General features: G+C 42.7%; 1 protein-coding gene across 5 annotated transcripts in view; it reads left to right on the top strand.

The window, feature by feature from the left end:
• LOC132994061 (partitioning defective 3 homolog) overlaps nt 1–19,580 on the top strand; it is a 378,183-nt gene that overhangs the window by 203,603 nt on the left and 155,000 nt on the right. For 3 of the 5 annotated variants that reach the window (XM_061064159.1, XM_061064160.1, XM_061064157.1), the window contains exons 13-14: nt 10,491–10,679; nt 11,094–11,264. In XM_061064159.1, the coding sequence (XP_060920142.1) occupies nt 10,491–10,679; nt 11,094–11,264 (360 nt within the window). The remainder of the gene's footprint in view (nt 1–10,490; nt 10,680–11,093; nt 11,265–19,580) is intronic. The other 2 variants (XM_061064158.1, XM_061064161.1) reach the window with 1 other exon arrangement.

The following is a 19,580-nucleotide window of genomic DNA, read 5'->3' on the forward strand; positions in this document are numbered from 1 at the left end:
TTTCTTTGAGTTGTCCTTGCTTGCTCCATTCAGGAAGAAAGCTTTGTTTAGCCTATCAAATAAAATAGAAAAAGATTCCCCTCTCAGCTCATCATCTTAATGTGGACAAAATTGAGTAAAAAGTCAAAAAGAGAGCATAGCTGTGTTCGGGTCCAGATAGTTTTTCTCCATGTTATATGCAGAACAAGAGCAAACTGAACGGGGGCAGGACAATTTTTTGGGCATGTTTGCACCATCATTAGTGCTTCAGTATATGCTTTGTGAATTAGACGATGGGACGGAGCAGATAGTGGGAGCAAATGATGGACAATTGTCAGAGTTTTTAGCGGACGCAATCCATTCTTAGTGAATCAGGTCCACATTTGAGTCTAAAAGCTTTAAGTCACAGCTGGAGATTCTGATCAGGGGCTTTGGATGCTGAGTCACTTTACTGCTAAAATGTTCCTTCACTTAACATCTCCGGGAGTTTAAATCGGTAATGTGAAAGCAGGATTGTTGCAGATTAAAACAAGGAAATCATAAGGAATGCTGCCACCTATGGATTTTGAGGTCAATGCATTATTACTATCATTAAAATGATTCAGAATGAGTCAAACAAAGGCACACAAGCACAATCCTTACCAGAGACTCTGATACATAAACAATGAGCTGAAATGTAGTCAGGCCTGCTGATGACAAATCACTCTCCTTCATTGAAACACCCTCACCCTAAGGTTGGACTGAATTAGCCTTTTGGTATGCTGCTGTATCAGCATGACTGCTGTAATGTCACCCCCTGTCCTACACACACACACACACACACACACACACACACACACACACACACACACACACACACACACACACACACACACACGCTGTACACATACACTCTGTTATGCCCTAATCATATTTTGAACAACACCATGAATTCTGAGCCGCTCCTTGTAAAACCTGACGCACAATATGGACCTGATTAGTCACATATGCTCAAGTGCCATAATAACGTTGTTCACTCTTGCCCTTACATCATTCCATGACCCTTCGTGAACAATATTTTTATACATCCAATATGACTAAGGACTGTGGAGAACAAATGGGCTCGGGAAGCCTCTGTTGTAACACTTTGGACCACATAAGAGCAATTAAGCAGTACATTAAAATCCCCTCTTTATGATCATATCACACTTGTCACTGATCCATTAGTAGCTATATCTGCCAAGCAATGAGAATCTTAATAGCACAATTAATTATGGCCTCTGATTGATGTGACTGTTGAATTTATGGCCCGTGCAAAAGCTGGGACGCAGTAGACAAATGCGTGACAGTATGGCGGACATTTATAGCAGACTAATGGCCTGTTCCATAACTGCCAACCCCAGTGGCCTGGTTTAAAATCCTCACAGCCATGTTTTACCACTGGACTGTAATTGAAACATTCAGTACTGCACCATTTGGAGATTGTTTTAGCTGAAATAATCCTATTTATTTAGCTTTCTGCCATGATTAAATGTAGCATAAATAAAAGCACTGGTCCCCTGAAAATGGATCAGGTATCCAAACAAGTTAAGCCTTGTTTTTTTACTCTTCCAAGTCGAGGCAATCATGGCCAGTGTTGCATTGCTTTCCACAATTATTCACAGCAGATGATATCTCTCTTCCTTTTCTTAATCAGTGTTACACAGCTGCCTTTTGTTGCCCCTATTACACCGAGGTTACCACACAAAGCTTCCCCTGTGTTCAAGTAAGGAGACAAAAACAGACTTATGAGGCTGTATTGATTTCCTTGCTGCAGAGATCCATTTACCGAGTCGGTAGAGGGAGAAATGAATTGATACAAGGCAAACAGAACACAATCCCCTGTCTTTGGAGGCAACTAAATGATCCACAGATCTGTTGAGTTGGAGCCAAGTTCCCCCCCCCCCCCCCCCCCCCCCCCAGCTCATGTTTTCATTTACTCCTGAACACAGAGTTTAACTTTATCATTCTCAAAGTCTACGACGGTTCATGTGGAATGCAGATATATTCTGACCAGTTTTACATTTGTTGGTGTTAAATAATAATATTACAAATGGTTTTGGATGTGCTCCAGTAGAATACAGAGGTGGCTCAGCTGGTAGGGTTCGATCCCCAGCTCCTGCAGCAACATGTCTGATGTGTCCATGGGCAAGACACTTAACTCAGAAATGCTCCCGCTGCTTCGTCAGCGGCGTATGAATGTGTATGAACGGGATTAGTTACTTCTGGTGGACTCTTTACTCAGCAGCCTCTACCATCAGTGTGTGAATGTGTAGGTGTGACCTGCAGTGTAAAAGAGCTTTGAGTAGTCAGAAGACTAGAAAAGAACAAAACAAGTTTAAAGTCTTTATATGCGATTTTTCACACTTAAATATAATAGAAATCAAGTATATCCTCTGAAAATAACTCTGTGAGTCATGACTGTCTACAATGGGTGTAACACCCGAGTCCCACTGTCTGTGATGTTTTCAGAGTTTTCAGAGTCCTATCTTCACTTTGTTTACATCGCCGACAGCTGACTCCTCCCCTTGTGTATAAAAGTTGTTTAATTGAGGGACTAGAGAAAAGAAGAATAACATACTGTACTCACTGTTTAACTGTGTTTCTAGATCACGCTCATTTCAGGTAAATTTACATGCAGTGTGAAGATACGAGCATAATAAAGATCGCTAGCATTAGCATACTAACCCACAATGCAGCACGAGTTGTTTTGGTTTCATGCTGGTGCTCAAGGGCGACATCTGCTGGATCAAAAAATCACATACAAAGCCTTTAAGTCCATTTACAGTACACCATTGTTTCAATTGGCAGCAGTGAAAGGGCTGTAATGGCTGCCATGCAGGCCAGATACACCCTTAAAAATTGACCAATCAAGTGCTTTATTTTGACTGTCTTTATTTTCATGTGTTAGATTTTTATTTATTCATGAGTGACTATGTCCCGCGGCTCAGTTTCCATGTCCCTCATTTTGTTGCCAGCAGACTCAGTTGGCAAAAAAAAGCCTAAATGTGCTCTAAAATGAATGTTTACTTGCAACACAGTGAAAAGACATGTTTTGGATGTCTGGGGTCGCCAGAGTTTGGTGAAGTCAAAGTGGAGTCATGAGCCAAAAAAGGTTGGGAACCACTGCAATACAGCCTTTTATACAGCTGGAGACAATCCACAGATTCAGTTTGAACACATAAATAATTTTTAACCCAAAATAAATGAATACAGCTCATAGGATGTAAAACACCAGAATGACCATTTAAAGTTTGAGTTTAAGATGAACAAAATGTTAAAACATGTGATCCCCAAAAGGCTCCAGTATAGTTCTAGCAAAGATGACTGGTAATGGATCCCTTTTGAAGGACGTGCAATAATTTTTTTACAAACAGGTCATCGACTAGCAACAAAAAAAGAAAATGTTCAAGACTTTAAAACGTACCCTTTTAACGTGCACCCATGTCTCTACTTACATCTCCTTTACTGTAAAGCACAAAGCTGAATCATTAACCTTTGGGTGCTTTAAACGCGCAGCACATACTGTAGATGATGAAAAAGCATCGGGGTTATTCAGCTGCAGTGGTGATAAACAGTGCTATCTCCAGCTTTGCAGTATCTGCAGTCATGCCAACAAACGACATCTTGGGTGTTAATATAATTGGATGTCTGTTGGAGTAATGCGTTTTGCCGCACTCCGAGGATGATGTAACTCATTGAAACTTGAGCTAATAAAGTTCTTGATACAAAGTTTCTCGTCTGTCTTTTAAGGAGTTTATTTATGTAACAGCAGGGTCACATATTTTAACTTACTAAAAACTTTGGAGACAATTTCAGGAGATGAGTCATTCCTTCCCGGTAGAGCTAATCATTTAAGGTGCTATAACCTTTTTTTCTGCAGATATTCACACTTCGGCAATAATGAATTCCCCAGTCGCGTTGCATGATAATAACTTAAAAACACACCTGCAGCTGCTGGAAGATAATTGAGTGTAATCAGCAAATTGCTCTGCTATTACAAATGTCTAGAAATAGCCGACCCCTCCGCTCTGTAAATTTGTTGCGAAAATACAGTTGGAACTCAGGTGAAGTCTAATTACAGGAATTGCTCTGAAGGCCTTTTGGAAGGACTGGTGCAGAGTGGTGGTTTGGCAACCTGCAATCAGTGAGAGCATCTATGGCTTCATAGAGCTCCTCTGAACAGTTTGGCAGCAGCGGATGCAACTTAGAGGTCACTCTCTCTCTTTTTCCATTTCATGGCTAAAAATGTCTCTTGAATGACAGGGCAGGATTATCTGGTAGGTGAGGGCTCAGATGTGTAACCATGGCACTACAAATCAGTTCCCCCATCTCCAAAAAGCTCCCTCTTGTGAAGACACTTTACCCGAACTGTGTGTTGAAAGCTTCATAATATTCAGACTCTGCTCTCACTCCCTGACGTTAAAGCAGAAACTACTAACCTCCTCATCTCTCTGCGTGCTCTCCTGTTGTTTGTCTCTGACACCTTTTTATTTCCAGAATGATGATGAGTCCTTCCTACAATATTAATTTGGCTCCTTTAGAAAGGTTTCCCAGATAAAGGTGCAGAGTTCAGAGACATGCTCCGTCGTAATCAAAGCTAATGCTGCCAAGCGTGGCTGAAGACAATGCCAGCCCGGTTAACGATTTCCAAGCGTGTCTCGGCGACGCCACCTGTTTTCGTTTAGCACTTTTCAGCAGCTGTTCTCATAATTATGCTTCCTGTCAGAGCAGAAAAAAAGGGGAGGGTGCGGCGCGGCATTGTGCTTCGCCGATAAACAAGGCAGTTAAAGGCCACTTATGGCGACACAGTCCCTCTCCCCGAGGGGATTCAGCGTCTGTTTCCAGAAAACATATACGGGGTTCAAGTATGTACACGCTGTCGGATGTAGCAAAGCCTTTTTTTAATCCACCATTAGCCTGAAATGAGAGGCATCTGCTTCATGATGTGGGCCTGTACTTTGGTTCCACTGACGCACACATTCCCAGTCGCCAAGTACGCTTTAAAAAGCGACCTTTCATTTATTAATGTTGTCTTTCATTTGATGTTATCACTTTCCAAACTGCGCTCAGACACATCTTGTGTGAAAGGAAAGAAGCTGTCTTTGGTCGCTCACAGTGTGTCCTCATTGATAGCCAGTAGCAATAAAGCATTTGCAGTGAAGTAGATAAATGTGCCCTCAGATGCCCTCATAGAAACAGACTTTGTTCTGTTAATGAGCTCAATGAGCCTTCTCATTAGAGAAACCCTAAAGGCCAACAGTCCCAGTTTGTCAAAGCTGCTGGATCACCCACTAAACATCATGTAATGTTGTTTCACAAACACTTCTAACCTGCCGATGCCAGCTGTGTGCTACATGGAACAGCCCCTCTCTTAGCCCCTGGTTGTACCCTGAATAAGCTCAGGGTTTGTTTTTAAGCTTAGAGATATTTAATATTCGTCCCTTTTGTCGGGGAAATGTTGCGAGGAGAAACGGCGCCAAAAGAAATTTGTGTTACAATACTTATCACCCATGCACCACTTTTGCAATTACACGAATGGCTGACTCCTTTTAGCCGTTTTACATTTATTTCCAGTGACCTTTATGTCACCACATTGGGCCAAGTCTGGAAAGAAGTTTCCAGCTGTGTTAATTGTTTTAGGCAGTGATGTGCAGAGAAGTCAGACTTAACGTGTGAATAAAAGTAATTGTAATTCATTTGCAATCTTTTTTTTTTTTTGTCTGGTATCTCACTCTTTTTTGCACACGTCCAACACACCTTTCCTGTTAACACATGACGAGGTAAGTGAGGTAGAAACAAAACAGAAAGGCTTATTAAGCAGGAGGGGCTTTTGAATGAGCGGTGCTTTTGCTTTCCCCTTTCTGTTCACCTCCGAGTGTCCGCTCATGCTGCCTCCATCACCCCCCCCCCCCCCCCCCCCCCACACACACACACACACACACACACACACACACACACACACACACACACACACACACAGTAGACTGTAATGAATGGGTGCTACCCCATCACAGTGGTAATTAATGAAGGACCTAATTGTATAATGGATTGTGACTGCACGGATGTGGCACAGAGAGCCAAAAAGAAACGGCCATGTGCTTTAGTGATGAGCTAGCTAAGTGGCTAAACAGTTGAGCTATTGGGATTACAATACTGATAATACAAGTCCTCCATGTGGAATTGGTTAAGCATTAAGTTTGACCTTCAAATATTTAAATCCAACTGCTGTCGGAAAATCTGTGAGAGCTGCTCAAAGTCAGGGTACCTGGAACCTTATTGGATACATTTAAAGCATGAACCTCTGCCTCGGGTAGCTTGTGAGGCGTCCAACTAGGGGTTTTAGATTCAGGATTCTAAATCCATTGCAAGCATTTGTTTTGCACAAAATCCACTCCTTTGTGGGGAAAACAGCCACGCCCACTCATAGACTCACTTTTACTGCTACTTTTAAACTAGCATGTAAAGGTTTGAGCAGCTCTCACGGATTGTCCTACAGGAGTTGGATTTAAATCTCTTTTATATGAGTTATAATAATACTACTATATATAATAATACCACCAGCTCAGGTATCTGCAGAATCTAGATATATACTTTTTGTTATATCTCACAGGTGCTGACAGCATTCAACTATTTTATGAACTTGTTAACTTATTAACCAAAGGTTTCACATCATCATCAGTTTTCTGTTCTCTTATTAAACATGATTTAAAGCATATATACTGTATATATGAATTAATGTGGGTTCTTTGGTAACCCTGGTAAAGATAAAAAAGTGAGTATGCAATTTAAAATTACAGGAAAAGTCAAAGAGTTCAAGTTTGCCGTGAATTGCTCATTCCAAATATCACACGCTATAAAACCCCAAATATTTATGATGTATGTTGTGAGCCAAAATATGCAGATTGAAAATATCACAAGAAGAAAGAAGTGAACTAATTTCTGTGATGGTTTTTGCTAGTAATAGTTTGTTCTTAGAGTCCTCATTCAGTGATCCAGAGTTAGTAATCAATAAAAGTCTCTCTGGACCAGGCTGATCCAACGTGGTTTATCTTTGAAAACAAGGACAGAAGTGAGCTGGATTACCTGACCCTACTCTGCAAAAAAGTCAACTTGAAAAAACAGGGCTCAGGTGTCTCCACAGTCAGATTAACCCCGTGTTGAATCGGTTTCCATTCGGTGAATTGACCTGCGAGAAGAGTTTGAAAACACACGTCGAAGCCAAAATGTGGCAGAGAAATTCTGCATAAAACTTTTTTTTCTCTGCTGCTTTTGAAGAGAAATATGCAACCTTTTTCAATGTTTTACATCACTTCAAGTATTGTCACTACTTTGGTACCGTCTGTCCCAGGTGCACACACGGCGCTGAGCTCAGAACAATGAGCTGACTTTCCTCTCCTCTCCCGTTCGGAGGTACAGTATTTGAATCCCGTTCGGCCAGCCTGAGCAGAATCGGTGCAGCGAGGGTCTGTCAAGCAGCCTGACAAACTCATTCCTGGCTAGCGGCGCTTGTTCCTGTCTGATGAAAATGTTACAGCGCTCTCTCATTCTCCGCCTCGGCCCCGCCGCTATTCCCGGAACACAGCTCTGAGTGGGTGGTTATTCTGTCATCATTTTTGGAAGGCACACACACACACACACACACACACACACACACACACACACTCAAAGGCGAAGACACGGTCCATCCAAAGCAATTTTTTCCTCCAATGTATTACAATCTTCAACTGCAGGGCTAAAAGCCTCTCCAGGGACATAACTCATTGGCACTTTTTATTTATTTGTATTTTGATAAAACATCTTCATTAAGGATACAGACTGACCCTGGCGCTCATGCACACGGCTCTTCTTCCATGAGGGTACTTTCAAAACAAAATTGCATGTTTGTGGCGGTGTTGGTACAGGTGTATACATCTAAATCCAACTGCACAAACACAATTGTTTTGTGACGCTTGTAACTGCTGTCAAAACCTAAAGAAACTCTGACATGATGACTTTACAAGAAACACTGTTGATGCCTTATATTTAACCCTACAGTGGATAAGAAATTGTTTGGATTCCATCCCTCTTTCTGCTTTATTCAGCTGTCTAAGAGAAGAGCGAGGCTTCATTTCCTGACAGTGATTTCCATAATACAACAGTGGGTGTTGAAATACGATGTGTGATTAAGTGGATTCTAGAGGTCTGAATTCACAGACAAAGCCCAGTTGTACAGACAGGTGTGCCGCCGTCTGAAAAGCAGGAGAAGAAAAGCAGAAAGGAAAGGGAAAAAAAGGGGGCAGATAGGACGGGGCGTCTGGGGGAATGGGGGCTCAGTCAGAGGGTGTTGAAAAAAGCCTCCACCTGAACGCACCGCTGCATCCTAATAACTCCTCAGCCTCTGAAAAATAAAAAAGTAAAACACCTCATGCTCTACCTTTCCCTTCTTTCCTTCGCTTCACTCTTTATCCGAGCAGCTGTGAAGGGCACACACCTGGCTGACATCCATCTGGCCCTATGTGTGTGTGTGTGTGTGTGTGTGTATTGAAGTGAGTCTATTTAAAGAGGTCTTGCGCTGCAGGTTTCTGGAGGTTGATTGCTCTCACTGCCAGTATTGTTCATGTGGATTCGGCTGCCATGGCAATAGCTATACGCACGTAGCATACAATCTGACCAATCACAGTATAACAGTACACTGTCTTCGGCTTCCTGTGGAGTGGCCCCGTGATCGGACTGCCGTCAGCTCTTATCCGCTGAATATAAACGTCTGAATGGAAAACACTCAACAACTGCTGCCTGGGTCCTGTTTAGCAAGGCATGCCACTCGCAACAACTCGAGTGGTGCAGCTTTATTGCCAATAGCGGAGGCCGATATCGCTGCATGCTCCCTCTGAGCTATGCAGAGAAAGATGCACTTACCCGCATATCATATGTTTTTATTATAAAAAGAACGTTAATGGGCGGTTAGCGCTGTTGCCTCACAGCGAGGAGGTTCCTGGTTTGAGTCCCCGTCAGACAGGAGCCTCTCTGTGTGGAGTCTGCATGCTCCCCCCTTGCATGTGTGGGTTCTCTCCGGCTTCCACCCGTAGTCCAAAGACATGCTCGTTAGGTTAACTGGTCACTCAAAAATTGTCTGTTGGTGTGAATGTGAGTGTGGCCGGTTGTCTGTCCGTATATGTCAGCTCTGTGATTGGCTGGCGACCAGTCCAGGGTGTAACCCCGCCTCTCGCCCAATGACAGCTGGGCTCGGCTCCAGCCCCAGTGACCCCGCTTACTTTTCTCACACCTCCCTCTACCTTCCTATTGTGTGTAATGAAGAAGTACGATGCAAAAGGCGTGCTTTGAGTTCTTGTTTTCCTGATCTCTTCATCAGACACCAGTAGAAATTGTCAGAGAAGAGACCAGAGTGGTTATTTTCCATCTTAATCGATCGCGCCGGTTGTTAGACTCTTAACAGTACTCTCTCACACCTCTCTGCAGGCTCAAATAAACCATTCTTGTGCACCATGCATTCAGATCCACAGCATTGGCCCATCAATGCTTATCATCATTATGTTTATTCACTGTTCTCTGATAGAGTTCAGCTGTGACTAGAAACCAAGGACAGCTTAGTGTGTCAAGGGTCTTCACCTTTACATCTGCATGTTTGGTAGACTTAGTGTCTGCTCCAAATTGACATCACAGATTAGTTAAGGTCAGTGTGACTCTGACGTCAATAATGTCTTTTCTATATATGCAAAGCCTGTTGGCATAGCAGGGACACAGCATCAGACGCGAGCTTGATATTCCATCTCTGCTCCGGAGTATTCTTGTATCAAACTTTCATCAACGTAAGCCATCTGAGTCAACTGAGTCTTATTGTGTGAAGTCAAGTTCTTAGTCATTTCCACAACAGCACCTCTGTGGTAATCCTCAACAGAAGGCCCTGTGGGATTGCACCGGGGAGAAGAGCATCAAAATGATCCTTCAAAGCAGTGTTGTTTCGGAGGAAGCAACTGTTGTTTGAGCGCCAAATTGCTACCTGGTGTTTTCAAAGTTCTCCTTCATCCCCGCTGTTCCTGCACCGAGCTCATGACTGGAAAAGAATTAGCCGCGCTCGGTTAGACAGTACGGCCAATTGACGATGACAGCCCTTAGTCGTGTGACATGCTTGCCATCTATTCGCTTTCTCCCCCCCCCCCCGCTCTCCTCATCTCCCCCCCCCTCTTTATCTTGTCTCACGCCTGTTCTCCATTTTCTTGTCATTCACCATTGCGGCTCTTTCAGCTCCTCTCTGTTATCTCTTCTTTGTTCTTTAACCAAAGTTAAAGATAGTTACTTTACAAAGCCATCTTGATGCACCAATGACAGTGTAGTTGGGTTTGGCAACAATTTGCCAACTACGGTTGGAAAAGTTCAGTCATCAGCACCAAAGATTTGAAACTGTTTGCAGAGTTTTGTTTCCATTTCCTTAGAAAAAAAAGTGTAATCTGCAAAAATAACAAAATAGATTTTTCTTTTCTTCACACCCTCAGCAGCTGGAAGAAGACGACTTGGTGTTGACTCCTGATGGTACACAGGAGTTCATGACCTTTGAGATCCCTCTGAATGACTCGGGCTCAGCAGGCCTGGGGGTCAGCGTCAAGGGGAACCGTTCCAAGGAGAACCACGCTGACCTGGGCATCTTTGTGAAATCCATTATCAACGGAGGCGCTGCTAGCAAGGCAAGTCACTAGTCTGCCCACTGTCTTGATTGATTTCATCGATTTTATCCATGGTTTTGTTTTACCTCAGTGACCTTCAGGCGACTACACAATCCTCAACATTTGATGCTAATGATGTTAAAGAGGCGTGATGACCACACTGGGAATTTTCACCCCTGAGGCAACATTGTTCTCTAATGTGTTGTTACGCCTTGAACTGCTGCTTTTGTTTCTTCACAAAAATCACTGCTATTGTCCTCCAATGTCTGAAACCAATGAATCATCATTAGCTTAAGAGTGAATAGGGTATTCTTTGGGGGGATAAAGATAATTTATGATCCATAAAATCTTGCCTCAGAAGCAGAAATCTGAAATTTGTTACTCCAAGTGTTTTATGAGTCATTTATAATCTCCTCCAATGGCATTCGTCTGCAGGATGGACGTCTACGAGTCAACGACCAACTCATAGCAGTCAACGGGGAGTCGTTGCATGGAATGACCAACCAGGACGCCATGGAAACACTGCGCAAATCCATGTCTGTAGAGGGCAACAAGCGAGGGATGATTCAGCTCATCATTGCCCGGCGGGTTTCTAAAAACAATGAGGTAAGCCCTACTGTCAGGGAGAAGTCACACTGATGTGCAGGGGACTAATTAGCCTCATAAGGAGTCCGACTTAATTGCCTTTGTTTATTCCTGTAATCAAAAAACTGTTATTAGCATTCTCATCATGAGCCACCATAACTCCAAGATGGAGTGTGCTTTTCACAACGTCCCCCTGTGTACACATGTACAGTGTAATAAATGCAGCTTAAACAAAATGCATGCTTTAATTCAAATCTTGTCCGCGGACAAGTGGATGACATATTCAGAGAAGAAGAGGGATGGCTACATTTCAGCTGCTCTGAATGATAAATGAGAGTGGCTCTCCTGGCCCTAATCTATCACACATAGGTTTTTGTTGCTTTGAGATAGCTTTAAAAAAAAAAAAAAAAAAAGGACATTTATGAAGCAACCGCACCAGTATGCAAATCTTCAAACAATCCCATTTCCTGTGTGAGATAGGTGATATCGTCTCCGTTCCGCCACCCCCCCCCACCCCCCCCATTCACAGTGAATTCGCCCACAGTGGGTCTTGATATGGATATCTAAGAAGCACTTCACTGACTTCTGATTGACAGGCCTGTGGAAAACTGTAGAAAAGGCAGATAGAGGAAAATGTATGTGGAGGTGGATATTTGTCTTAAAGCACCAGACATGAATCCTGAAAGCGAGGAAAATTCATTTCTGTTTTAGGAGATACTTTTATTCTATCAGATGCTGGGGTAAAGATGAATGAAAACATGATGAATGTAACAAATGCTCAGCCCAGTGTGACTGTATTTTAGAAATCATGTATGAATATATCCACACAGTGTGGAACATGCTCACTCACCCTGCAGCCAGAGGTTGTAGATCAGGTTTGATTAGTGTTTCTGTGACTCTAATTGGAGCCTGTGTCCCGTGGCTGTGTGTCAGTTTGGAGTACCACGTTGAGCCCCAGTCCCCCCTCACTGCCCTTCACCCTCCCTGCAAGCCCTCACCTCCAAGCACTTTGTTCTCCTCTCCTCTCCTCTCCTCTCCTCTCCTCTCCTCTCCTATCATCCCCTGTTGCCCTTTGCACTTGTTTTTCTTTTGGTTCTTCTGTAAATTCTTAAATATTAGATATTTGACGAGTTCCAGAGATGAAAACGTCTGTTGGTCTCTCTCAGTGTCTCTTCTCCTTAAATTATTTTTCTTGCCTACCTAATATCTAGAATTGAAATCACTAACCCAACAAAGATAACAAAGAGTGTCTTCTTAAAGTCTGACTTCTACATCGCTCTCTTTCCTGCTTCTTGCATAGTGTAAACAATACATAATGCTTTTAATACTTGACAGAAAAAAAACTCAGCAAGTCTCATTTCTGCAGCATGTGCTGATAAGTGTCTTTTCTGTTCTCAGCCTCTATTAGTACAGCAAACCAAATCATAGAAAGAGCATAACAACTTTTCTGATAAACTGAAAATTTGATGGGAAATGGTCAGGATAACAAAAGTTACTCAGAGATGCATTAGTGAATTTTGAAAATGGTTTGGAGTTAACGTTCATCCTCCTATCAAGCCTTTTTTTGGTTAATGCAAATTCAAAATTCAAAATAACTTAATTGTCTCGGTTATGAGCTCAATTTGTTTAAAAGCATCAGTCCATACAAATCATTAAACCAGAGAGACCACAAACAAAGAAGTGCAGATTTAATTGGTTTAAAATATCCCCAGTTATACTTAACCTACCTACAAACCTAAAAGGTCATTACATGATGAATAGGGTCAAGCCCATAGATTGGTTCAGGCATTAATAGTTCTGATGGACGTTTGACATGGCGTGTTTGGTCTTGAACACTCCCTCTAGAACAACAACACCACACCGGAAACACACACTTACAGCGCTGATCCCATCTCGTCAATCCCTGTCTAACCTCTGTAACGCTTTTGTTACTACCTCCGAATATGGTGCAGAGTGGGGATCACTTTGTCCTCCCATTAAGTCTCTGCGACACTCAGAATGAAGGCGAAACCTCACATGTAGCATCTTGAAACCGCAGTCTGGATATAGGGCTCCTGATTGTGCAAACACAAAGACTTTAGCAATCCAAGCACATAGTCATTTGGTAAAATAGCTCAATGCAACACCAACCTCTGATTACTTTTCCTCGTCTTCTAATTATGAAAGATAAAAAGGATTATTGCTGTTGTAAGTTTTGGGTGGAAAAAAAATAATCACAATACTTTTTCTAATTTCTATAAAATCAGAAACACACTGTGCATCATGTCTGCATCATATTACCCTTATGGAGCTTTAACATGCCAAAACACCAACAAATTCTGCACCTTGTTTTTGTTAAACACAAGGCTGTTTCTGGTCAACATGACTTTCTTTTTACCTTCTGGCACTCTATCCGAACTGGGGGGGTTGGGGGTGGGGTGGGGGGGGGGGGGGGGGGGGGTGGCAGATGTCCCTGCGGGGAAAGACTAGCCTCAAGGTTCAGTGAGTTCTATCACTTCGGTCCAGTCACTCTCCTGTCCTCTCTAATCCTTCACCAGCAGGCAGACAGGTAGACAGAGCGACACTCAGCAGACAGTTAAGGTCACAGAAAAACACATTTTTAGAAACGGCAAAAAAAAAAAAACATCACTGGGTAGTTCAAAGTATGAGTGTTGATGTTACTTATTTAAATTTCCGTTCAAATCAAGAGAGAGAATTTGATAAATGTTTATACAATTTGACATTTCTTTGAACATCAGTGTCATGATTTTGCAGCGAAAGATGTAGGAGTTAAAGCATGTTTTATATTTGTTGGGGTTGTATCAAGTCAACTTTGGTTATATTCTTTAATAATTATTTCTAATTATTAATAATATAAATAAGATATCATTAAACTGTGTTTAATCTCGTTTTGGGGCACCACCCTGTACTCAGGGAAATATAACCAAAATATTACTCAAATCAGTCTCAGATTAGTTATTTAATTACTAATATTATTAATAATTAATAACTATATTTAATAAATTGAAGGCGTGAAATCCGTACACAAAGCCTTCGCACCCAGCTTATATCACAATGCAAATACACCAGTAATCACAAACAACTGCTCTCTTAAATTATAACAGAATTTATTTAAACAAAGCAACATCAATCCAAAATCAATGAACTTAATCAAACAAATAACTATTATAAACTAATCTAAGCAAACAAACATTATCAAGCACACCTTGTGAATGAGGTGTGAATGTGTGTGTGTGTGTGTGTGTGTGTGTGTGTGTGTGTGTGTGTGTGTGTGTGTGTGAGAAAGAGAGAGAGGGGGGGGAGAAGAAAAGGGGGAGATTGCTTCGTCCCACGTGGTCGCCCTTACGATGGCACACACCTAACAAAGACCTAATGTGGCCTTAATGTCTAAAAGAGACCGAGTTCGGCCCTACACGATCTGTGTCTCTGAGGCGTCTGGATGGCCGCGAGTGTATAGATCTCTGTGTGTGTGGGTGTGTAGCCTATGTGCGTAATGGGGGAAGAAAAGAGGATAAAAAGGAGCGTAGAGGAGGAGAGAAATGCGTGCCTGAAGAGGCCGGATCACAGTCCAAATCCCGCACCACAACTCGGAGTAATTCCCTTCATTCACAGAAACAAACCAATGGCCGAATTCAAGTTAATACGACTTACACTGGCCTTTCTGATCAGAAGAATAATACCCGGTTATAACGCTGTTACGCTAAACACATATAGGACGCAGCGGTCCGAAATGGGAACAACAAGAGTTTTAAACAGGTAAAACTCAGGACGCGACGGTCCAACAAAGATAAAAATTACAGTTTCTGCTTCAATCAATCAATTGTTAAAAACACTCTCTAAAGCTAATTCTGCCCAGACCTAATTAAGCCTCACTTGTGAATCGCTTTGCCTGCGATCGGTGAAGGAAAAAGGAGTCCGGCGATAAAACAGATCTTCTGTCTGTCCTGGTGCAGAGGCGTCTGATGGCGGCGAGGGTCCCTTACGGCAAGAGCGGCTTTGTTGGTTCTCCGTCGAGGGGAAAGATGTCCGTTGATGTCCTTTCGTTGCAGGACGGAATAAGACCGTTATCTTTCTGATAATCTGTTATAGTCTGACGCTCTCCGAGAAACTGAGATGCGTTCACTGGACAATCCGAGCTCGGAATTTGGAACACTGCCGGCCGCGGATTACCTGCGCGCCAAAACTTAAAACAAAGGAAGATTGTTGCAGAAAACAGGAGGTGAGCTTTGGTCTCCGAGCACTTCAAGTCAGCGCGTGGTAAGAGGATGAACGAGGGGAGTCTCAGAGTTTTATCACCTGGCCGCCTTCCTGTGGGGTCTCCCTCAGGTTCCGGTCCCCCCTTTACGTCACACGTAGGTGTGAAGTGCCGCAGGGAATTCTGGGATAAAGAGTTCTTTTAGGCCATCTCAGTAAATAACTCAAAGTCCATGGTTTGACTGTCCTAAGCCTGCGTGGCCCAACATATTGAATCCTTTTAACTCCCATTACAGGCAGACATCCACTGCTGAAGATGCAGTGATTTTCAGACAGAGCTTTGAAAATGTGCTATAAAGTCACAAGAGGGAATTTAAATGAACTCAGAGTAGAGAAAAAAAAACATGTAAATGAAGAATTTAAGGTCAGTAGCAAACCAAAACTATAAACGGAGAAGTTAAATGTCGACAGAAGCTCCTGGCAGCTACATCCACTCTCCACCCCCCCTCCCCCCGCCCCCCCAACCCCCATTTCCCCATCTCTTCTTTGCTGGCCAGGCAGAGATGTTGGGAGGCAGCGCCAGTTTGCCACTGTCACCCAGCCGAACGGGACTGAGCACTGGAGGCCACCATTGGAATGAATCAGATCCATCACTGTCTGCAGGGGAGAGGAGCCGAGCTGCCCGGCCTCATGCATCAGAGGGGGTGCGGGAGGGGGGGGGGGACTTCGATGTGTGCAGAGTATCCAGGCCACCCCACTCCATGAAAATTACATTGATTTCATCCTTTTTTTGGTCCTGTGGGGCTGGAGTACGTTCAAATGTGTGTGAAGGAAGCACTGAGATGCTTCTTTGTAGTTTGGGCCGGTTTGGTGTCGTGTGTTTTTTTTTTTTTGTGACCGTCCATTTTCTTCTTCTGGAAATGTTAAATGTGACGCTCATTGTGTTCAAGGCTGCGACCGTGCATACACACATTGTTACAAATCCTCTTAAGTGGTAAATACAAGCGTTTTAATTGGCTGCTTTCCTGCTGCTGATGGTTGTAAACCGAACTTTGAGAAAGAGTTTCTGGTCTATTTGTGATGCAATTAAAGCAGAATGAGTGGCCTTTGCCTTGATATAAAATTAGATTTCTTTTTTTTTTGTTGATCTTGGAAAGAAGAGAGAAAAGAAAACACTTGGGCATGATTAAGGCTGCATACAAGGCTTACAAAACATTGCATTTCATTATTCCCTATCCCAGCGGGTCTCCATGAACTTGATACAGAACTGGTTGTCCCTTTGCAAGATTAACACAAGCCCTGATCAATCCAGGGAGAGTCTTTTGGATCCTCCAATACCTCTATTGGGATCCTTCTTGTCTCCGCTCTCCTCCTTCACTGACACGCATGCTGATGTGAGCACACCGTCTTGAAAAGATAAAAAAATGCATTTTAAGGGACATGAGGCTTCAAGAGGAGCTACGAGGAAGGTCACACAGGTGCATCCCCCTAAGGAAGGTTATTATTCTCAAACTTGTGCAGCATCAAGGAAGTCACAGATACAAACCCTACATTCAGGTGTTTCAAACAATGGACTTTCAGTTTGTTCAATTCCTTTTGCCTCAGAAAATCTCTCCTTGTTGCTCGTACTTGTCTTTGCATCTTTGTTTGGAGGGGCAAGGACTCAAGGAGAGTCGGTGAGGAAAGGAAAAGAGAACACTGAGAAATGTTAGGAGCCTCCGGTCACTGGTAATCAGTGAAATAAATCGAAGGACAAAAGCATTACCATTGAAGTAAGAAGAGCTCCTGAGGCATTTTAAATAAGAAGAAAAATGTCTCCAGTGCATTTTTAAACAGGTCTAAATATTATGACTCCTTAATGCATTTCATTTTCAATCACTCAGAAGACAGGGAGCAGGAAGTGTGTATTTCAGAGCATTTTGAATACACAGAAGATGCCTGCATACACTCACACACACTCTCTTTCCACACATTCTGCAGCAGAACAATTAATTTCTGCTCTCCTCTGGTTCCACAGATAGCCTCGGTTTGAAAAACTACCACTCTGCCCCAGATAGTCGAGCGATATGATTGGTCACTGACAATTTGTTTGAAGCATTTTAATTGCATCTCTGCTTCAGAGACTCCATAATTTCTCTCCGTCTATATCTGAGTTCTATTAATATATCCTCACATGTGTTTAAGCAATTACATTTATGAAAAAGTCATTTCAATTCGATTTCTTTTTCGCCACACTTTCTGAATGTTCTCGATCGTTCACTTTTTTTAGGGCAGAGACGGATCCTCAAGTCGAAAACCCCCAAAGTCCTCTGCAACAAATGCACTTGTGTTTGATCTGCTTTCAGCCCTCGGTCATCATACACTGATTTAAATGTCTTAAAATAAACACACACAGAGACTGTTGTTGCTTTACATTATTGTCCTCTGAGAATCTGAAGACATTATCCTGTGTGAAATGTTTTAGGTTTGGATGTTGTTTTCTAATGCAGAAATCTTAAAGGTCCAATCAGTAAGATATCTCCTGAATGAAATGATAAAGTGATCTTACTATCTGATCAGACATTAATGAAACATTAACCCCCCCCCCCCCCCCCCCCCCACCCCACGGCCATTTTGGACGCCCCTCGGTTTGTCAGATATGAGAGCAGTTATCAGGTCAAACCAACAGGTGTTGCAGAGATGGAAGCAGGCAAGAGAAGTGGTTCAGATAGAAGTGATTGTACCCGACCTAAAAAGCCTCTGCATGTTTCTAATAAGCTCCACGAGCAGAAACGTGCTCAAACTAGGATCAATATTGGAGATGCTTTTGAAAAATGGAGAGAGGTTAGAAAACAGAAAGGTTTACAGACCCATGCAGAGCTGGATAAACACTGAAGCTTCAGCACATGGGAACCTGAGTGAAGGTCCAGTCTAGGGAGGATGGACTGCAGTACCTGTTTTAAACACATATTGCTCCTTTACACAAACTGTGTGGGAACTCTGAACATTTGAACTCTGCTCTACGAGCAGAAGAAAGACTTATGGTTATCACGAGACATCATCAGAACTAATTTCAAGACGAGGCGGATTATCAGAAAACTAAAATAGCGGCTAATGTGAGGAGATAATGCCAAAAACAATGAGATGGATTTTATTATCTACCCCCCATCACTACTCCATCGTATATATGAACTCTCACTCCGGGCTGGCTGTTTGTTTCTGTCTGTTGCAGCAGCCGTGGCAGTTCATGACATTACAAAGGCATTTATCACTCCAGCATCCCGACGCAGACAGGCTGATGATAAGCATGCTTGTGGCTGGGTCTCATTTCTCTGATTTGAAATTCATCACCAAACGTATACGCACACGCCTCTCCGTGCATTTGTGATGTTATTTATGACCGAGCGCTCCTGCAGACATCCTCTATTTTTGACAGACTGGCTGTCTCGTGCTCTTGTTGTTGTCCTTCTTGACAGCACTACTGCAACCTGCCGATGAAGCACTGCATTCATCAGAGCTACGACAACCTACTCAAAATAACCTTTTTCATCTTCCCTCGCCGTGTTCGCCATGGAGGAACTTTGCTCGGTATACAAGTCTACAGATTGAGTTGAATTTCACAGAATACTATTTTTACACACTCTCATGCTCAACCATATAGTTCTAATGATAACTGAGTCAAAGCTTATGCCCAAGGACAGCAGCTCAGTCATTTCAGAATCCAGCTTCAAATATTTCAAACTTTCACCGTCTTGATGTGCTCGTCTCAGCAGAGCTTTCTGTCATGTCCGCCTCAAGACATACATTTAAAGCTTTTATGTCAAACATTCTTCCTCTTTTTGACCACTTGAAAGACTTTCTAGTCCAGCCAATGCAATTATCTAAAAGCATGTGGTTGGAGAAACCGCTGCAGAGTGGTCCAATGCATTTAGTCACCTGAGAAATGTGTTTCTGCTTTTTGAGTTTTCTCATTTCCTTAAGCCACTGACATATACCACAATTATAGAAATGTGTAGTGGTTTGTGCTGCTCCAAGGCAAATGAACTACCAGTGCTACCAGCATTTACTGCACTGCTGAGGTTTGCATGGAAAACTGAAGAGGACGACTAAAGAATTGTATTTAACCTCTATTGTATTTAAGTCAAATCTGAGAGTCAGTAGTTC

This window comes from Labrus mixtus, chromosome 19 (genome assembly GCF_963584025.1).
Source record: "Labrus mixtus chromosome 19, fLabMix1.1, whole genome shotgun sequence".
Classification (NCBI taxonomy): Eukaryota; Metazoa; Chordata; class Actinopteri; order Labriformes; family Labridae; genus Labrus; species Labrus mixtus.